At 38.2% G+C, this 22,475-nt stretch overlaps 1 protein-coding gene across 2 annotated transcripts in view; it reads right to left on the minus strand.

Annotated features, from left to right (window-relative positions):
- The window catches only part of LOC111869539 (kinesin-associated protein 3), a 34,211-nt gene extending 11,988 nt beyond the window's left edge, over positions 1-22,223 (minus strand). The window contains exons 1-10 of one of the 2 annotated variants that reach the window (XM_023861165.2): positions 21,880-22,223; positions 15,794-15,911; positions 14,258-14,429; positions 13,209-13,424; positions 11,637-11,773; positions 8,435-8,894; positions 7,043-7,221; positions 4,007-4,169; positions 3,793-3,893; positions 2,681-2,899 (exon numbers count right to left, since the gene is read on the minus strand). In XM_023861165.2, the coding sequence (XP_023716933.1) occupies positions 2,681-2,899; positions 3,793-3,893; positions 4,007-4,169; positions 7,043-7,221; positions 8,435-8,894; positions 11,637-11,773; positions 13,209-13,424; positions 14,258-14,429; positions 15,794-15,911; positions 21,880-21,911 (1,797 nt within the window). In that variant the 5' untranslated portion in view covers positions 21,912-22,223. Of the gene's footprint in view, positions 1-2,680; positions 2,900-3,792; positions 3,894-4,006; positions 4,170-7,042; positions 7,222-8,434; positions 8,895-11,636; positions 11,774-13,202; positions 13,425-14,257; positions 14,430-15,793; positions 15,912-21,879 lie in introns of both variants that reach the window. The other variant, XM_023861157.2, reaches the window with a different exon arrangement.
- Positions 22,224-22,475: the final 252 nt, after the last annotated feature.

The raw sequence follows: 22,475 nt of genomic DNA on the forward strand, positions 1-22,475 counted from the left end.
GAGGTACTTTTAAAAGCTTACGTTGGCTTTGTTATGGATCATTATGACCAAAATTCACAATTGTCTGACAACTGTTAGTTGATTATACATGTCAGAACTGTTACCAGTTTGAAAGAACTACTTAATAAACTTCCAAAGCATTCTTTATGCAAGGACTGCAAGGTTTATATCAAAGATATTCAATATTTTACTCTGAGAATTTAAAAATGCATATCCAAGATATTCAGTCCTTTATCGTCAACATTTCAAAACCTACACCCAAGATACTCAGTCCTTCACTGTGAGTATTCAAAAATGTATAGCAGAGATGATCTCCTTTAACCTTGGAGTACAAGGTACTGCATGCAAAGCAATCCCATGGCTGGGGGAGGGGTGGTGGTGGTGGTGGTGATGATGATGATGATGACGATGACTCTCAAGCTTCCTCCTTTTGCCTGCTGTTGGTTTCCATTCCAACACTCTGGCCTATATCAACCAGCCCAATGCACTTGATGCTAGCAAAGATTATTACACCATTAACACTATCAATGTCTGTGAGACTAAAATGGCTGGATGATTGGGGAATATGTTAACCCAATCAAGGGATATTTGGAGGGAGTCAATCCATGAGACTTCTTTCCAAGACCTCAGCACAGTAATCTGTAAACAAACTGGAGCAGGCTTGTAACCTGTCACAATTTTTAAAAATGTGGTTCACGAAGTTAGAATATTTATTCTGTTAATATTAACAGAATCTGAATAAATCACATTTTTATTCAATTCATACTTCCAACATTCATCTGATCATATAACAATTTAATATGCTAAGTGCAACAAGAGACTGAACAAGGTGTACGCTGACTGTACATCATAATAACATTATTTTATTTCAGAACTGTATCAAATAGTGTATCAGAACAAATATTTAATTCATCATTAAAAGTGTAAATTAAAATATTTGTGAAGTTCTCGGATTGCATATTCCAAGTGACATAATAATGAGCTTGGCAACTTCAACAGTTGTTTATCTATGGTCCCCTCCAATGACCTCTCAAATACAGGCAATGGTCTCATGAGCTATGCTGGAATTCCTTTCCATGGATCACATCCTCTAGTGACTGCTGGCACCACTTGAAAAGCCTGAAACATGTGTCCATTCAGTGTGACCTGTTGTTCTCTTGGTAGGCTTCCTGTAATGCTTATGGGAATATCTTACTGGCATACATAAAACTTCATATTCTTGTACTCTTAAATTGCAAATATCCTGATGTGGTGAGCTGTGAAAATAACAAAATCCATCATACAAAACAGACTATGGTCCCTCTCATGTTGTATGTATGGCAACGTAGTGAAAGAGTGCAATAAACCTATGCCCACTCCTCCTCTACATAACTTTGCATGCTCAGATGCTCAGACATGAAGGCTCGAAACAAAGGCTGTGTCGCTCAGTGGCTACTCAGAATTAATTAAAGTGTTTGGCTCTCTCAAATATTATGCAAAATTTGAGGTTTTCAAGGTGGTGACTATGAAGAAAGCAGTCTTCTGGGATGTGGCGCTGTGTAGATATTGTGTTAACTGACGTTTCAGAGGAACGTATCACCTCCATCTTCAGGGTAAAAGAAAAAGAAGAAAATCTGTGAACGAGGAACCAGCGTGAGCAGGTGCTAACAGACTAATGTTGAGTCGAACAGACCCAGCTGTCTAAGAGCAGGAAGAGGGGCTACATGGGAAATCAGTAGAGAGGAGAGGGGAAGGGTCTGGGAAGGTGGCCACCAGGTAGCAACCCAGAGCAGGCACAGAATATTGTGCCAGGGGGTGGGAGAAAAGCAAGGTTAATTAGAGGGCATTAACCCTGCAGCTTCAGGGCTGCAATTTGAGACAGGCATGGACCTGCATGGCCTTGTGGATCTGGTATTATGTCACGGAGGTTTCTTGAGGGAACAGATGAGAGGCTTCCATGACTTGCTGAGACAGGGAAGCCTCTCATCTGTTCCCTCAAGAAACCTCTGGGATATGATGCCAGATCCACAAAGCCATGCAGGTCCATGCCCGATTTGCATTGCAGCCCCCAAACTACAGGGTTAATGCCCTCCAATTAACCTTGCCTTTCTCCCCCTGACACAATATTCTATACCTGCTCTGGCCTGCTACCTGCTGGCCCACCTCCCCAGACCCTTCCCTTCTCCTCTCTACTGATTTCCCATGTAGCCTCTCTTCCCTCTCTTCCTGCTCTTATACAGCTGGGTCTATTCAACTCGAAATCAGTCTGTTAGCACCTGCTCATGCTGGTTCCTCTCTCGCAGATTTTCTTCTTTTTTCTTCTACCCCGAAGATGGAGGCGATACATTCCTTAAAAACTTCGGTTAACACAATATCTACACGGCACTACATCACAGAAGATTGCTTTCTTCTATCAAATATTGTTTACCAGTGAATTCATTTTAATACAGTAAAAAGGTCAACATGTTACTTAACGTTAGTTTTGTCAAATATCTACTGATTCATTCTTAAAAACTGTACATGTCACTGACGTTTAACCTAATCAATGTTTATAAGGTTACTGTAAAGCACTTTTAACAGTGCGCAAATATAATATAATAAAAGTTTATTTATATCTGTAAACAAAAATACCAGATAATACTGCTTCACACAGCCAATTCACATTTAAACAACTATGTGCATTATGGAATTTTAAACTTACAACAAAATTCTGCTTGGTACCCTCATGCATGGCAATATTGCGAATCATCTTCATGATCAGAGAGTCCTGATTACGGAATGCTCGAGCCATAAGACACCCCAATCTATTGTCTTCCACCATAATCTGTGCATTGCGCTTGTTGATTGCAAGATTGATACACAGTGCTACCAATTCCAAATTCACATCATCTTCAGGACCCTCCAGCAGCATCTTCATTGCCTGCAACATTCCATAGATCTTTTGAACAAATTAATATTTTCAATAATCATAGACTGCATTTCAGAATATTGATATCTAGGTACATCAACACCCAAGATGGAGTGCTTGACTCTTCACTCTTCCATTTGGAGAGAGGAAGGCCTGGAGGCATCTTAGGTATGAACTCATATGGATTTATATTTTATTGTCAAATATCACTTTCAAAGCTCTATTAATTGAAACCTAAAACAATACATCAAGCAAATAACAATATAAGCATAGCTCAAGTGGTTAGTCGCTGCCTTCCCACCGTGGCGGCCCGGGTTTGATCCCGGGTCTGGTCAAGTGGGATTTGTGGTGGACAAAGTGGCGCTGGGGTAGGTTTTCTCCGAGTACTTCGGTTTCCCCTGCCAATCTTCATTTCACCAATTGCTCCACAATCACCCTCACCTATCATCTGGGGCTGGTACAATAGACCAGAAGTGGCTGCAGTACAAGGGACTTAGTCCCACACCACTACCAATAAAAAAAGATTCGTTTTTAAATGAACAGAAAAAGTAGATTGAGTGAATAAATAACTGTACTGATTAATTCATATACACCAGTATCCACTTTCATTTTGCTGCCATTATTGCAAAAAAACAGAATCGCAGTTCTCATATGCTCTACCTGACTTGAAGCTAAGCTATAGGGTAACATCTCATGAAGTGTGTGTATAAGTGGTGTTAACACCACTTATACACGGTGCCAAATCCCAGAAGACTGCTTTCTTCATAGTCACCGCCGTGAAAGCCTAAAATCTTACATCTCATGAACTAATTTATTTATTCTATTGCAGAAAGAGCCAACCTGGACAAATTCCATTTGCAGCCTTTGTTTCCTCTATTTTATTGACTTTGTTGACCCAAACTTACCATAGGAACACAATCGGTGTAGGTGAACATTGACTTGCACCTGTCATCCATGCTTAGATGATACAGAATTTTCAGTACAACGGATTCATGGCGCTGCTCATCTGAAAGCAGAAAAGTCAGAATACCGTACAAAGTTCATTTGAACACTGTCATGCATCACGGTAAAAAATAAACAAAATTGGATGAAGAAAATGTCAGCATACTGTGTACTTACTTAGAAGACTGACAAGCTTTGGCAAGAATCCAATGCGTACCATTCTCTCTCGTAGGAGAAGGGTGAATGACAGGTTTAACAGAAGTTTCAGGGTCATATGAATCAAGTCAGAGTTGTTCATCATCAAGATCCTTGGGAGCTTCTCAACCACATTCAGGTCCGACTGAAACATACGGTATCATAAACTAGAAGGTTAACAAAGGCACTTACTGGGCTTCTGATAACATACTGATGAGGTCCCATGGTCAGTGAGAACATTAAGTTTCTTGACTGACTGACTACTGTGTTTATTAACATGTTTATGTGCAAAAAGAAATTTCAGAATTTAAGCAATTTTGTGGTGTATTTGCTCAAAGCGAGAACTGTGGAGGTAGAGAAACAGCTGTTGCTGGGTAATGGCCCCTACAAATGCAGCAGAGGAACATGTCATGTATGCTGTGACATCATGCAACAACAGAAGAGGGGTGTTGCAAGTGGCATTCTCTGTGGGTCTGTGCTGCGCTCACTGCTATGCAACTGTGTGGTAAACACATCTCTGCAGCAGTGAAGCAACAAACAACAACAGAGAAGTGGTGTTTTCTGTGGGTCCACCCCGAGGCTACATAATGAGGATCTCATACAGCCAGAAATAGAATTGAGTCGAGTTCCAGAATTGGCAGTTGTAGCAGAGAATTGAGTTGGCAGTCAAAGATGATTGAGAATAAAGACAAGAAAGGAATTAGGCTGTGCAAAGAAGACTTCATGTGTGACCTGAAGTGCCAGACAGTTATGAATCTGCTGCCAGGGTACGATTAGTGAAGACCGAAGACACTAGTGGGTGTAAGAGTGAACTGTAAAGTGAGGAAACAGCAATAGTGCTGTATTTTCCTGTAGTTGCAAGTGGAGTGTATAAGGTGTCAATAAATCCAATCATTCAGTCTAAAACGCATCTATAAGTCATGCACACCCCACACACGTAACAGCATTTTATTCTGGTTGTACAACACATGCAAACTGAAATTCTTTCAACTGTATGGACTACTGACTATACACATATGAATAAGTACAGAAATGCGTAACTGCGTAACAATTCTGGCACATTTCCTTCCATTTGGCTATCTAAGAAAGTACAGACTCACGGAAAAAAAATGCACTGGGAATAAGACTGCTTCAATATGCATCTAACACTTCTCCTTATATACAAAGGCAAATCAAAAAGTCTTTACCCCTATTTTTTTCAGCCAAAATATTAGTGTGATTGAGTAACCGGGTTATACATTTGATGCAACTGGGTATGCTTGGACCGGCCCAGCATTAACTCTCGGTTGCTCCACGGGACTGCGCCGCTGTCAGTCGGCGAAGATGGCTGGTGTGCATAACACGTCCACGTTGTATGAGCAGTGAAGTATTATTTGTTTTCTATGGAGCAAGGGATGAACATCCATCAAGATCCACAGGAAAATGCAGCGGACATATGGGGACAAATGTCTCACTTTGAGAAGTGTGCGGTGCTGGTGTTGTGAGTTTACTAATGGCCAGGAAGATCTTAATGACAATGAGAGGTCGGGGTGGCCTCGCACCTCGCTCACACCGGACAACACTGCCCACGTGGATGCAATGGTGAGAACAGATCAGCGTGTGCATCTGAAAGTCATTTCCAAGGAGCCTGGCATTTCATATGGCAGTTTACGATGTTGTTCATGATTCCTTGGGGTATCACAAGGCTTCATGTTGGTGGGTACCTAAGCTGTTGGATGATCTGAACAAGGCCAAGAGAATGATGACATCACTGCGACATTTGCAGTGTTACTCCAAGGAGGGTGAAAAGTTTCTGGATCTCATTGTCACCAGAGATGAAATGTGGGTATTGCATTTCACTCCAGGACCCAAGCACCAGAGCATGGTGTGGAAACATCCCAGTTTGCCTTTCATGAAGAAATTCTGCAGAACGCCATCTGTCGGGAAGTTGATGGTCATGGTCTTCTGGGATTGCCGAGGACCACTCCTGCTGGATTTCATGCCACGAGGTGCCACTGTCAACGCGGACAGCTGTTGTGGCACAGTCGCATGTCTGTGAGCTGCCATCAGGAAAAAGCGCCTGGGAATTCTTGTGGATGATGTGGTTCTCCTCCATGACAACACCAGGCTTCATGTGGCAAACAGGACCGCTGCCTGACTGCAGTCATTTGGATGGGAGATTATAGAGCATGCACTGTATAGTCCACACCTTGTCCCCAGTGATTATGTGTTCGGTACACTGAAGAAGTTCCTGGCAGGCCAGAGGTTCATTTCCAACGGTGACGCAAAAACCGCTGTCCGGCAGTGGTTCCGCACTCAACTGGCCGAATTCTACAACAGCAGCATCTCCAAACTAGTGGTGCAATAGGACAAATGCCTGAACCGGGGTGGTGACTATGTGGAAAAACAGTCAAAGGTACTTAGAACACTGCCTGTATTTTGATTTCCCTGTATGTGTATTATCGTGGCTCAAAAAAGAAATAGGGGCAAAGACTTTTTAATTTGCACTCGTAATATTTAGCAACTAGTTCAAAATATGTGAAGAAACACATCAGGCCTTCATGTAATATGCAAGTTTGCTGTCTGATTTTTAACAAAATTGAAATTTGTCACCAAATTTTAGTAAAACTCCCCAACATCAAGCTTCATGTAAATCTGTTCCAGTGGTTCTTGAGTTCTAACATGCAGATCAATGAACATGGTACACGTAATTGTAAATCTCTGCAGCAAACATTAAAAACAGAGGACAGGAGGGAAGGCCAAGATGGAGGCACGCACACACATTTACTTTGATTTCTGCAGTTACATCCTATACAGACCAAGATGAATTTTTCCACACTGATTCTTCTACTAATTAGACCATGTTCTGTAAACTCCTGCTTAAGGAAGACAGAATATTCAATATTTCCCTTTCATGAAATTAACTCCTATTCTGATAGGCAGACAGTTCATAAATGGTCCAGCGCAACAGAGTAAATGTAATGATATTACAGCTAATCTGAAAGAGCTCCGGTATCTCAAGTTTATATGGAAACTTACCATGTCATCCACATTCTCTTTGAAAAGGGACAGCTTCTTCAGAAATGTGACAACCAAGATTAAGAGGTCAGCATTATCTCTGTCTAGTGTTTTTGTTAGCATTCCAGTTATATTCTTTTTCCTCATTTTATCCTCAACGCGAGTATCTTCCGCAATGTTCAGCAGCAAGTAGAAAGATACTGGAATGAGGCAAGAAAATGCTACATTTGTCCATAACTTAATAACAGCTGCTATCAAAATGATTAATGCTTTTGAGGGACATGACCAGAGAGGCATGCAGATTGTTTTCAAAATGTGCACCATTAACAAGTGTACAAAAATAAGAATCTAAAATAGTGTTTCTGAAATGGGGGTGAATGTACCACCAGGAGGTGTCATATATATAGGCAAACATGCTTAGAACACGTCTTTAATGAGTTTCTTTTATATAATCATTTCTGTGCATTGAATATATGCTTTGTTTAAATATTGTCATGTTTATGATATATAGTTTGACATTAAAGTTAAGTCACGACCGAAAGAAGGCACATAAAGTTTCACTCTGACACCAAGGGGAACATGAAGTTTCACTCAGAGACCAAATATTATATTGACTGAAATAAAGTCAAGTCTGGTTTAAAATGCTCAAAGGTTCCTTGGGGCATCAAAGAGACACAAAGTCTGACTGACAACACTACAGACATTGGAAACTAATGAAGACTGAAATTTCTGCAATGATAATGAGGCCTCACCTGTCTGGAAGACTTCTGAACATGGACAGAAATTGGAAGAGGAAAATGTTTAAGTTGTTCAAGCTTCGTGATTGTGCTGATCATGAACACGCCTATTTTAAGCAACTCTATGATGATGCTCAGAGATAAAGCAGCACTCCATTGTGCAAGAACAAAATATGCTAAAAAGTGTGTTAAGTTTTTCAACAGCAAACTTTACAAAGTGAAAAAAATGTTCTTTTTCATGATAAGATTCAGAAGCTTCTGTTCCACAGTGGTGTATAGATTTGCAGAGTATTCACATTCTATGGCCTACAGAAAGTGGAAAAAACACAGATATCTTCCTACTGTGTGAAGTACATCTGACTCTGCAGGGCATTCTACACTACTTGGAAAGTGGAAAATGTGCAGCACTTCTGCCAAGAATGGAGTGGTATGGTCATACTTGTCAAAAGATTACCGACAGCTCAAACTTTATGATACTAACCCCCAAACAACCAACCAACTATGGACTTCTTCACTTAAATTTATCATCGGATATCATTCTTTATTTTGTCCCTTCTTATAATCTGGCATGAAACTGTTTTTGAACAGATTATTTTTACATAGCGAACTCCTCTCAATATGCACCTTCAAATTATAAAACCAAGAATGCACAGCAATGAATAACAAATCCAATTACCTCTCAGCAACTGATCTTGTTTCTTGATGAAATTTTGAAACTTGCGTTTCATCTTCTCAAAATCTTCTTTCAATCTTTTCAGTTCTTCTTTAGGATCAACAACAGCAGTGACTGGATTGGTTGGGGGATTGCTTATTCCCTCAAGCTGTCTTCTTCTGGACTCCCAGTTCTCCCCTGCACTGTGTACACCATCTACTGTTCTCCTACGATTATCTCCAGAGGCTATAGGAATGTGAGATACTGTTCTCCGAAGTTCTGAGGATATTTCTGTACTATGACTATTGAGACCATCACTGACTCTTCGGCGTAAGTCAGCAGACATGGGCCCATGTACCTGGGTTTGTGCTTGACTTGGAACATTACCACTTTCACATTTACGACGACGAATCTCAAGATCATCTTTCCACTGGTCATATCGACGTAATTCATAGTCTATTACTTCCATGCAGAGTGAGCCAACCTATAAGTAACACCAACCGTTACAATTCAGTAGTTAACTTGACATCAGTGGGCAGCAGAACAGTAGGTCTGCAACTGCCTAGCTCTGAAGATAATGCTATCATAAGAGACAAAATTGGGAAAGCATACTCTGATGCACCGCATACAGTAATAAACTCTGTATCCAACAGAGCTAACAAATAATGTAATCCTGCTGGTAAAAGAAAATGCTATCCCTGTAATAGGCCATGGAGGCCCATAGGGTTGTGAGATGTCAAGGCTCAAACATTTTCTATAGACAGACAGTTCAGAGATGGCAGTAAGGTTGTCAGACGTACACTGTGGTCACTCTTTCTCCCCCAGGAAGATTCCTGGTACTCATTTCTGTTACAGGCCGAGTCGACCCCAGGGACATAATGAGGCTGGAAGGATTGGGCAAATTGAAAAAAAAAAAAAAATCCAATAACCTCATCAGGAATCGAACCTGTGACCTTCCGGCTCATAGCATAGTGCCCAACCGACTACACTACTGCATGCCACAATCCTGGCTGGACACATTTAATATGCATATAAATGTAACATTAACGTCAGTTTTGTACTACCTACCATAAACCTAACAAAGAACATCTGAAGACATTAACAACACCACACACTTGCCAATAAGTACAATGGCCAAGGCTATTGGAATGATGGACAAGTATTGCACCAGAGTTTCTGGACGAAGGATTTGAGGTCCTCACATCGATGGTTATGAAGAGTCTGATCTTCTGGGCTATAATGCTGTGTAGTCTGTTGAAAGTCAACACATGTTTCAGAAGAACATGTCACCTCCACCTTCAGGGTTGGAGAATGAGCACGAAGCCAGTAGGAGGCAGTTCAGGTTGGCACCTGCTTCTGCTGTCTTGCTTGGCTTAATCTTTGTCCTTGAAGGAGGAGGCAATAAGTTCCTCCAGAATGTCAAACTCTCTCTGAATTATACAGCATTACAACCCAGAAGAAATTTTCACAGTAACCATAATGAGAACCCAAAATACAACTCTGAGCTGTCTGTTCGGGAACATTCTGTTTGAATTCAAGCGAAGGACCAGCTTTCTTGATGTTCACAGTTCTGCCATAACCTGCCAATTCACTGTACATACCACACTTCCATCTCTTACTTGATGCCAGATAACTTCTAAAGTTCGGAAAGTATCACAGAACAACAGAATCCCAAAAAATACTTAACTCCTCACGCAAGCAGAACAAGATTTTCATGTGGTCCTATATTAAGGAGCTTGGTAGCAGATATGCTACTTTTTTCTATTTTACGAGTAGGGTGAGACTGAGTACTTCGGTACTGCAATTTCAAATGGGTTTACTTTAACAGCTCCTCAAGACAGAAGAATATGGACATTTGGTGGGATTATGATTAGCAGGAAGAAACCAAAGTGCTTGGAGAAAAACCTGTCCAAGTGCCAGTTTGTCTACCACAAATCCCAAATAGAATTGTAACTGATTACTACTACTAGTAGTCTACTTCACTGTATTTATGTATATGTAAACATCATTTAATAGAAATTTTAGTATTTTTTATGGTTTGATTAATTTTTTAATTTGTTACGTAGAATATATCATTATGCATTATGTTACGCTATAGACTACATTGAGTGGAAGATGACGCAATGTGGCATGATTTGGAGTTTCATAATTTAGGGGTTCCCCATTTGCTCGGGAATGTGTGATGTAAGCTTCACAAGTAGTTAAATCTGGACTTCCCCGAGAACCCACAGCCAATCAGGACTGCTAGTCACTATGCATGACATCATCCTAGCAGTCGCTTGATGTAATATACAAGCCTTTATGTCAGACAGACGCGTTCCAGTTTCAAAACATGTAAGACGTGTATTTAGAGTCTCCCCGCCAACAAAGGGCTATACTGACTCACAAATATAGTTAATCATGTAAAATTGTGAAGAATCATAATAATGCGTTGAAGTGTTTGTGATACTGTTGTTTTGGTTTGTGGACTCTGTTGTTGGAGCCCCATTTTAACGACCCTCAGAAAGATCATGTGTTCACCAACGTGAGCTGGTGCCCAATTCTTCGAAGTCGTTGTTAGACGACATATTGTGAGCAGCTGCGTACACCTTAGTCCAACCCCATAGTGGAGCGAAGCAAGTGTATAAGGTGAGGGAGGGGGAAGTGCGGTTACAGAGAAGTGACTTCCAACGCGCGGCGCAGTTAATGTGGTTACAGACTATCCTGGGATTGAAATTGGGCTTCTGTCAGCCAGTGACTGTCTGAGCTATGGTATAGTGTTTTTATATGTTAGCTATACTTTAACTGATGGTCGGAAAATAGAACTTCAGGCTGTACTTTCATACACCTCTCTATGTGGCAACCCATCTGCTTCATTCCATGGCACCCTGTGTTCAAATAAATATATTATATTTAAGGTAAGGTAAAGCTGTCTCTGTGCTTAACTAATTAAGCACGGTGCCATGAAGGAATGTGGGGGAGTGGATGTATAGATTAAAATTTTCTTGACCTTGGCACTAGTTGGAGGTGAGTGGTCAGCTTCACATCCCAGCTGCTTTACCCCCAGAAGCCCATGGTGCCCACTGGATAGGAGGTTGGGTGGACCCCAGAGCCAGTCTGGACGGCACAGAGAGGAAAAATTTCTTGACCCTACTGGGACTTGAATGCCAACCCTTACTTATCCATCCCATAGCCAGTTGCTATGCCAACTACACCATCCCAGCTCCCTATATTACATCAATCTCACCTTATATTGAAGTATAACATGGTGAAACTGACTATAAGTAGAGAAGCAGAAAAAGATGTACACAATATTTGTGCTCAGTTCAATACTCTTCTTCCAGTCTTCTCGTAGCACTCGTGACAAGGCACTCAACACAGCATCTGAAAAATATTTACCTGCAGTGTATAACCCAATGAAGCAGTGGCACATACCTGAACTATACACTGTGCTACAGCAGCTAGAAGAGGATAGAGGAAAAAATAATGGTAGCTTCATAATGTCCTGGGACAGAAGCAAACACAGCAACATTATGGCTGCAAGTGCATGTCAAGAGATGAACATTCCCTGTACACAATTACAGAAACTGTTCAGCTGCTGTTAAGCATGTGACTGTGACAGACACCAGAAAAGTGCATGGCATGAAAGGTTTTGAAGTGGGTAAATATACTGCAGTGAGCACTAAGTTAACATTAAATTATGACAATGACTGGGAAACCTGGAGACAGAAACACTGCAAATGCATCAGATGGTAAGTAAGTAAAGGTATCCCTGTAACAGGCTGTGGAGGACCATAGGGTTGTGAGATGTTGAGGTTCCCACATTTTCTAGACAATTGGCTCATGGATGATGATAAGGTTGTCAGCCTTATGCGCCAGTCACTCTTTCATTCATTCATTCATTCACTCATCAGTAATCTGTCAGACGACAGGTCCACAGTCTCTTCCAAAACAGTTCCTCCACTTAATGCGATCTAGAGCTTTCTCCTTCAAATGAGAATATCCTCTTCTGTCCCCAAGGTCATCCAGCATCTTCTTACGTCTTCTTTCTCGTCTTCTGGTCACTTCTATCCGCCCCTCTATCTTTCCTTCAATAACTTCTTTTAGAAGGAAGTTACTGCGTAAGATAGCCACCCTTTACCCCCATGAATATTCCAAGAATATTCCTGATACTCATTTCTGTTAGAGGCTGAGTCGACCCCAGGGCCATAGTGTGGCTGGAAGGATTAGGTAAAATGAAAAAAAAAAAAATCCACCTCATCGGGATTTGATCCCATGACCTCAACCAACTATGCTATCAGATGCTGCATGACAAATGATATTCTAGTATAAGGCGTGGCTGCTATTACAGGTTTACAGATGAATGTGAACAGTGGCAAAATCACGAAGCAATGACGATGTGAAAGAGATACACTTTGATTAATGTCAAGACAATAAATATGACTGCACAGAAAGACCCACTTTAATGGAAATATCAGTAAACTAATCATGAATTTCATGGATATCTGCCATCAAGAGTTCAGTGATGTGACAGATAATGAATTCATATAGGGTTCAGAATTAATTATTTGTACCATATAGTTTTCATACCACCAAAAATTTAACAAAGATTGTGCAACATATTTCAAACTTTAAGAAATTTGAAGTTTTCTACACATATTGGAATCAATCTCAATTTGTGTTACAGTCTGAGGTCTCTCACTTTACCATTAGCTCTTCAATAAAAAATATGAACAATTTATGGAACACAAAATTCAATCCTTCTGGCTGTACACTGAAACAGCAAGAATATAAACTGTATTACACACAATACCATTACTTCCTAATTCTTCAAGGTTGTCTGGATTCCTGGCCAGCTGTAGGATCAGAGCAGAGCCTGCAACTTTCTCGGGGATATTCTCATACAGAAGTTCCACGTAGCCTTCAATATTGTTAATGTTAGCTTTCTCAGCTGCGACAGTAGAAGAAGATGGGCTGTCTGTACCCGAACATGATGAACTGGGTCGGGATGAATCACTTTGTTCCATGGCTGGAACTTTTAAATAACACTTCTATGTAATTTAACATCTGTCATTGGTCTATGTTCTAGAGATTTTGCATAGTAATTTTTGTCTCTATGTATATATTTGTTTTAACAACCTTCTTACATACTTATGGAGCTGAGCCCTTCTTGAGGAGAAGCCAAATCTGCAGTTACTCAAGAACTTCCTAGCATTTTATGGAACCTGTAGGTTCATTACCATTCTAACAACCTTTATGAATGAAAAATATAAAATTTTTCAATAAAATTCAGAGATTTGAAAAGTGAACACTAGGCATAAACATGACTTCCACAGGACAACTGGGGAATGCACTGCACAACAAAGATCTCAGAAAAAAATAGGAGCCAGTTTACAAATGATTTGAACGGGTATTACAAGAATTCCTTTCATCACACACCTTTTACTGTTACCAAAATTTGTAACCTTACATTATTAACAGCAGTCTGCTCACTGCACATTAAACTGTGATAATTATTGTGGAATTTCTTGTTTATATAAAATTATGTTCATCATGTGTCTTGTGCTTGTTCTACAACCTGCATATTGTGTTCATTTGTACACTGACTTGTAGTGCATCCTAAGTAAACCGGATCCATGGAATACATATAAATTTATCCATATGCAATTCTTATAATTACAATAAAAGATATCCACCTATTCATCCTCAAATCATATTTAGTTCCTGATTTTACATTACTTTAACATTAGCAACTTTTTTCCCTTGTTATGTCTTCTGTGGTTCTCCTAACATTTCACAAAACATGGAAAAGAAAATGGTATCTGCAATCCCAGTACAAACTTCAGCACATCTACCTAATATACTCACCACTGGAACCAGATGTGGCATCCTTCCTGTTCTGCAAATAGTAAATTAGCTGCTGTACCTCTTCTACTTTGCTTGGATGTATGAGGCTGCATTTCCCTACCACCTCTTTTGCTAATGCTGCACAATTTGTATCTTCATTCAGACTCTTCAAGCGTATTATCTTCTGACAATCCTGCACACAGGAAATCTTCAAATTTACCCACACATTGAGCAATTTCAAATTTACCAGACCATACATGTACATGTGTTACAGATTAAAACTGCTTAAATATTTTTCCTGAAAGGAAAATATATCCTGGTATGTGATCACATCTTTCATTTGATTCATTGACTGCATGTAATTTATTCTGTAATTATATTTAACAATATACATTTCCTGGCATTAATGAAATGACTCTGAATCCTGTACAAGAAAGTACATTCATCAGAAAAATAACTTGGCTCATAAAGAAATGATAAGAGCAGTGAATGTATCACATTCAAGAACAATTTCTGGAGAAGTACTGTCAGACCATACACTCAACCAGTTCAGGTAAATGCTTTATAAGTGATTTCTTTAAGAATTATTTTAATATTATTCCATCATCCCCCATCTTTGTCTTTGAAGCAGCTCCTTTTTCCACTAGAAGTCTGTAGGCATTTCTTTCTTGAACTATCAAGCTGTTTGCTGTTACCTTAATATTTATTTTTATTTACATTGTGACGGATTTGCTCTAAGCATTGCTAGGCAATGACTTGGTAAACACCCAGCGACCAACGGGCACGCAACAATAGAAAGACATCCATCTCTAGGCCATGCCCCCGAAATACGCTCATGCAACAACAGGAAGAGTGTTTTCTATTGCTTGGCAGCAGCCTGCACACCAATGGACTGGCTGGGTAGTGAACACAAGGGAATCCCAACAGATATGCATGCAACAATAGAACAGCTGTGTTCTCTGTGCGTGGCCCGTGCCGAGAGGATGTAAGATTCACTGTAGTTTAGTTTAGGCAGTTGGTCCCATGTGGAGGTGATGTCGAATACCTCAACCGTAGCCCTACAAGTAGCAGAAGGCGATGAAAAGGAAAGTCTAGAATCTGAGACAGTAAAATACGGTCAAAAGTATCACAGGGCTTGGACCCAAGAATGACTGTGCTGGTGAGGACCAGCAGCAATTGTAAATGACAGACCTGTCCTCTCATCAGAGAGACTGCACCACATCAACAAACTCTCAACTGTCTGAGAGTAATAAAAATCTGGTCATAAGCCAAAGATGTGGGCCTTATTCCATGACAGACTGGCTGACTGACCATCGGTTGTAACATACAACTTGAGTTCAGGCAGCTGTCAGTAGAATATAGCCACAGGAAGCCAGTAGTTGGAGAACATTAGAAGTCATCCAGTGAAAACTTAATATGTGCTGTAGTACAGTGATATCTGGAGTGTGACACGTTTCTTCCATTTTCCTCTTATTCTCTACCCTGGGTAGAGAAAGAAGGGAAAGTATTAATGTTCGTGAATTAACGTATCCCATACAATTTATTTAATTTTCTTACCTTACGGTCACCAAGTAATGGATCACCCAAGTCTCCAAGGATAAGGGCCTCCAACTCATAATTTACAACCAGGGCTTTCTCTGTTGGGTGAACATCGATTGAACGAGATCTTATTTTCCTGCACACAGAGAGCAATCACACATTAAATAAAAGCTGGAGTTACATATCAGGCTTCAATAGTTTCACTTTATGCTAATCTAGTGACGGTAAGAAGTAACAGAGTGAAAGAGTATTGCCTTCTGCTGTGTTGTCTGGTAGAAGTTTACCGCATTTTGGAGGAACATATTCCCTCCATATTTTGCTAGACTACACAGTGACACATCCAAGAAGACAGTATTCTTCACAGACATTACCATACGAACCTCAAACCTCACAAAGCAACAGAATGTTTTCACTTTTAACACTTGAAGAAATGGACTGGAGAGGAAGGAGTAACACTACTCAAGGCTCTGTAAAGGTTAACACTTTCCATGCTATAAATGGGATCTCTCATATAGAAACAGTTTATCTCCCTTGCCCAGTTTGTTCTACTCACTCATTTCATCAACAATGACATGCAGTTTTTATCTTCAATTACACAGCAGACTCAATTCATGGGATAACTTGAGAGATCATGGCATAAATGGAAGGATAATACGAAAACAAACTTCGAAGAAATGGTATGTAAGATGATGTGCACTGAAATCAGAAGACTCATGGATGGGTCCAATGGCAAGCTTTCAGGAACATGGTGATGAACATCCAGGTTCTACAAAGCAGAGTACCTCTTGACCATCTGAACATTCATCAATAGCTCAAAGAAGACTCTGTAAGTTACCGTGCTACTCAGGTTTGCTGTTTTCTTATACCATAATTATGTCAAAACTGAACAGAATTGTAAATATAACTGTGTAATTTCGGGATCCTGCAGTCATGGACTCACCAGATGCAGGCACATGTCTAACTAAAATGGCCAACAAAAACTGCAGGAAGTAAAAACAGTTACTGCAACCCATGACGTCTGATTCAAGGATTTCCCAAATACAATCTAAAAATCAGATTAATTAAGCATAAGTCCCAGGGTGTGAATGCGTTCACTATTAACATGAAATGGAAACAAATTATTATATTTATACATGAATTTGGAAATAATGACGTTCTACTCTCAGTACATATATACGTTACTATTATACACAATTAATAATGCACATTTATTTAATTTTAACAATGAGATTCACAAACACAAAACTAGAGCCCTCAATAATTTATATTTACCTTCAGTTAACCTAACAAAATACAATAAAGGTGTGTACATATCAGGTATTAACGTTTTTAATCATCTTCCTCAAACAATAAAAATGTTGGCTATTGATGAGAGAAGTTTTAAATCTACATTGAAGAAGTTTTTATATCATCATTCTTTTTATTCCATGAATGAATATTATCAACATAATTGGTCATAAGTGTGTAAATTTGTAATGTATTTAATTCAGTTAATATAGGTAATTTAAATAAAACTGTATTTTTTACTTTATATTAGTATTTATGTTAATCAATTAATGTAAGTGATTTTGATTATGTGACTCGTGTAATTTTGTATATGTATCTTGATATATCTATTCTCAAAGGGACCATTTCCACATCCTAGGTTTGCAATTCCTATATATATATATCTGAAACACACAACAGGATACAACCAATGAAGATAATTCATGCAAATTAGTATGTCACTGAACAGACAAGATTTAAGGCTCTCACAGTGATAAGTACCTAGCAGTATAAATATCCTGAGCAACAGGTTCATGTGACTGAGGAAAACCAATGGTAACTATTATCAAGATTAGATATAATTACTGAATAATATGCTAGTTTTCTATAAGATTCATTACAGAAAACACTACTGATCTTGATATTCATGTTTTAGCCTAGAATTGTACACTAAAAGTCTGTCTACAGTACTGTAATTATGCACATATTTGGCTCTAAAGGGTTTTGACAATGGTGTATAACACTCAGAATTACTGGATTTTTGGACTTTTTCCATCGCCCAGTGTTTTCTATTTTCTAGAACCAAGTAATTCTGACTGCACATATTTATTTATGAACACTGTGATTAAAACCAAATTAAAATAATCTGAAGTAGTAACTAAGAGGAACCAGAAACTAACCCATTATCTGAATTCTGAAATCTCTATAACAGAACTACATCAGTGGTAAGGAAGCTTTTCTTTCGAAAATGGGCAAATTTAAAAGGCTGAGAACTTTGTTTTGGTAAAAAGCAATAACATTTATAATTCTATAAAGTACCAAAGGTTAATCACCTCTGTCCAATGTGACTGATAAAATGTTTCTTTCTTTCCTTTGTAATAGTTCATTCTTGACATATTTCGCTCTTAGAGACCATCTTCAGAAGGATATATCAATATGGGCAGAAACTACTATTACAATGAGTTTGGTCAATATCAATACATACATACAATATCATTACAATGCCATGAATATAAAATTGATCCTTTAACAACTACAGTGACGTGCATGAATATATTAAAATGTTTATAAATTATTACAATTAGTCTGTTTGCAAGTGTAGTTTAAAAAGACTTTGTTAAAATTTTTAGAACCAATCTGGTTCATGTCCTTTATATTTTCTTTCTCTAAAGGACGCTGAGTGTCTACCGTCTTGTGGTTCCATCATTTGATGAATAGGACTCTGCAAATACATTATGGGTATAATGTACTATTCCCATAATCCTGATTTTTTTTTTTATTATTTAAATGCGAGCTTTTGTTATTTTATCCTACCTTTAGTGTCAACCTGTTCTTCGGGCAGCGCTGTGTTGTTATACTGTTCTACCACGTGGTGAGTTGCGTATTTATAGCCCTTGTGCCTTGTGAAATTTGTGTGGGCACGTACTGATGTTTTATTATGACGCTGAACATACTATACTGGTTATCAATGTCCCTTGTAATTTTTTGTTCTTCTATCAATTTATTAAGTTTATTAAAGTGATATATGTAAAAGTTTTCTTTTATGTTCATGATGTTCCCTTTTTTAGCATGCTCAATCATTTCCATGATTACTGTCATATGTCCATACTGGTGGTGTTTATTTAGTGTATGTTGGGCAAAAGCTGGTTTGTCTTTGTTAAATCATGTTTTTTATGTGTTCTTTATAGCTTGTTGTTAGATTTCTACCGGTTTGGCCAATGTATACTTTTTGACGGCTCTAGCAGGCTATTTTGTATATCACACTTTGTTTGTAAGGGTTTGTTCCTAGCTTTTCATTTACTAATTTACCTATGGTGCAAGTTGTTTTGAAGGCTATCTTTATGTTGGTGTTTTTGAATAGTTTTGTGACTTTTCATATATAATTTCCTGTATAGGTAAATGTGACCCATTTTTGTTCTTTTTCAGCTTTGTTTTCCAGATTATTTTTCCACTGTTTGAATTTCTTATACAAATTAAATTGTCTTCCTGCCTATAACCATTATTTAGTGCTATACTGATAACAGTATTTAATTCTTTGTTTTTGCTACTTAAGGGGTAATGTGAGAAGTCTGTGTGTCCAGTTTTTATATTCTGCTAATTCTTTTTCTTTGGGGTAGCATGAGTTATTATTTATTGTTATATCTGTCCTTGTAGGATGAAAATTAAAAAGGAAAGAAAGAAGAAACATTTTATCAGTCACACTGGATGGAGTTGATTAACCTTTTGTAATATTGCTAGTGTGATGGACCAGGATGAAGCAAATCAATAACTTAATTGTTTAAATGTTATTTTCAATGAATTCAAATAAATGCTGATATAACAAGGGAAATATGAATTTTCTTACTGCTTCCACATTCAATATTATGGAGAAAAGGACATCAATAAGATGCTTAGCCAGACCTCTTTCCTCAAAACATATTTTCTGGCACCCTCTTGCTGTATTCAGAGTTATATGATGTCAACACCAGAGGTAAAAATAATTTTTACCCCTCACAACCAAGGTTGTCTATCTATAAAAATGGTATTTATTATATGGGTATAAAGGCATTTAATCACTTACCTCCTTGCATAAAAAATAGACTAATAAGAATCAATTTAAAAATACTCTAAAAATTACCTTCTATTGAATTCTTTTTATTCACTGAATGATTTTTTTAATAGTAATTACTAATTTTAATGTGAATTTTTAAGATTTTATGTATCATAGGTGTTTTATTTTGGCATAAATATGTTATCATCTACCTTTTGGTATGATGATTTTTTTACAATATTAAATTTAAGACGTTGTTATGTTTAATGTTAAAGTAGGAAGATAAACACTTTGGTTTATTGTTTGATCTGACCTATGCTTTTTTCATAGCATGTGTAGTTTAGTTACTTGTCTGTGACTGGTTTTATATCCATCAGGTGTATCTGTAGCCTAGATTGGATCGATGGAATTTTACAATAAACTAAACTAAACTAAACTAAACTTGGTTTTACACAAAGAGTGAACCACACAATACACAGGCAGACTCATGACTTCATTAAGATAGATAGATAGATAGATAGATTGCAGATTTTGGAAATTCTTGCTGGCATGCGTGCTGGCTGAAGAAAAGCACTGGGTTTAGTACTTTTCCTGCTGTCTTATCAATTTCTGACATTTATGAATATTATTATATTTGATTCTATTGTATTAAATTACATTACTGGCTACAATGGATGTCTGATAGCCATATTTTGCAGCAACACAATATAAGAGGCAACAGCTTCCACAGTTCTATAAAAAGTGTTTATATTCCTCTCATGCAGTATTTACGCACATGAAGAATTTTCTTGTGATAATGAAAAATACAGTCACCTTGGATGTGACACTGTGTAGTCTGGCAGAAGTTTGCTGATGTTCTTGGGGAAAGTAATGTCTCCATCTTTAGGTCTGAGGAGTATGCTGAGCAAGTAAGGAAGAGGGAGAAGAGTGAAAATTAACTGCCTCTTCTAAACTAGCTAACTAGCTTCTTATTAAAGAATGCTACTATTTTATTAAGTATATAACTAAGGATTTTACTCATATTGATTTCTGATGCTTATTAATACAATCATGTCACAATATGCACAATCTACTAAATACTGCGTGAAACCCCGCAACAGTGTGAAGAGATTATTGCGAATAGGGTTATAAATTGTGAAACCCTACAACAGTGTTATAATCAAATGTAGTTACGACTTGTAGGTTGTTAAATAAACCAATTAACAATCCGAATGGCGTCTTCAGTAACTAAACACGTTGCAGTGGTGTCAGAAGTGGGATTGGACTTACACACATTACCAACAAGTTTCAGTAACAAAACACGTTACAATATTATATTTGAAACTGTCTCAATTGTATATTTCTTTCATCCGGGTCAATTTAATTTATTAGAATATTTATGGAATATCCAATATCTTAGTGTGGTTTTGGGTTCTTATGCTGGTTACTACAAAGAATACATCTTCCAGGATGTGACGTTGCATAGTCTGGTTGGTTCTACCAACGAATATAAATTGAATATGAATCGACTGGGTAAATAGACAAATGAACCAATGTATGAATGAACGCATATTGCCATACTGTGTCCTACATATAACATACTAAATATAAAATCGCTTAAGGTAGCTGTAATGAAATGTCAACGGAAATGAATCATCATATTTTGACACAATGTGACCTTTAAACTGCAACACTTTTGGTGCTAACCACCTTAAATTTTATATACAATAAGTTAAATTTTATTGTCGTACTCATTATGTAACTCCTATCCAATGGGCACCGGGGGTCGATTTCCTCTAGGGTAAAGCGGCCAGGATGTGGAGCTGACCATTCACCTCCATCTAGTTAGGTCAAGAACGTCAAGAATGTGGGAGGTATACCTCCACTCCCCCATGTCTTCATGGTATAACGCTAAATTAATTACGCAAAGGGACAAATTCATCTTTTACTCATTACGTAACTGTGCATAACATATTTAAAAGACTTAACAAGAATTCTCTCTAGGGGGTTAACGTCTGCGTATGTTTCACCTGACCCTCCCCAAAATTGTATCCGTTCTCTGACTTTTTTTTTTCGTACAACTCTTACATATCAACACTGTACTACTTACCTTTTTAAATACCTCGCATCTTCAGACTGCATATTTATTGCATTATAATAAAAATTAATTCCGTTAAACGGTGTTATCTACGACATTATCACCTATTTACTTCCTACGCACCATGGTAACCACGTTAGCCATGGTCACTCGCAATTGATTGACCACGATTACCGATGTGACAGCGAAGCTGGTTACAATAGTTTACACTGGCTTTTGCCGTAAATAATTATGGAGCCACAAAGCACGCAAAGTTATATTAATGTTACCTAGTCACATATATATTACAAGCATTCGTTTCCATGGAAAATGCTGCAGAATTACATAAATATAAGATTTAATACTACTTGGTTTTCCTCACACATTTACCTCGAATTCTCGAGTTCTCGAACGTGTTCTAATTGAAGAACTATCGTAACCGTAGTTTATTGTTACCAACCACAACCAACCAACAAAACGTACTGAAATGAGAAAAATGCAATATTGTTAGGTGTAATGCCAGGTAGTGTTGTTTGTTGTATGCGGTAGTTCATTGACGTTTCGGAGAAACCTACTGACTGCTTCTTTAGGGTTGAAGAAAGTCAAGCAAGTAGTGAGGAGCAATGCAA

Source organism: Cryptotermes secundus, unplaced genomic scaffold (genome assembly GCF_002891405.2).
Source record: "Cryptotermes secundus unplaced genomic scaffold, Csec_1.0 scaffold689, whole genome shotgun sequence".
Lineage (NCBI taxonomy): Eukaryota > Metazoa > Arthropoda > Insecta > Blattodea > Kalotermitidae > Cryptotermes > Cryptotermes secundus.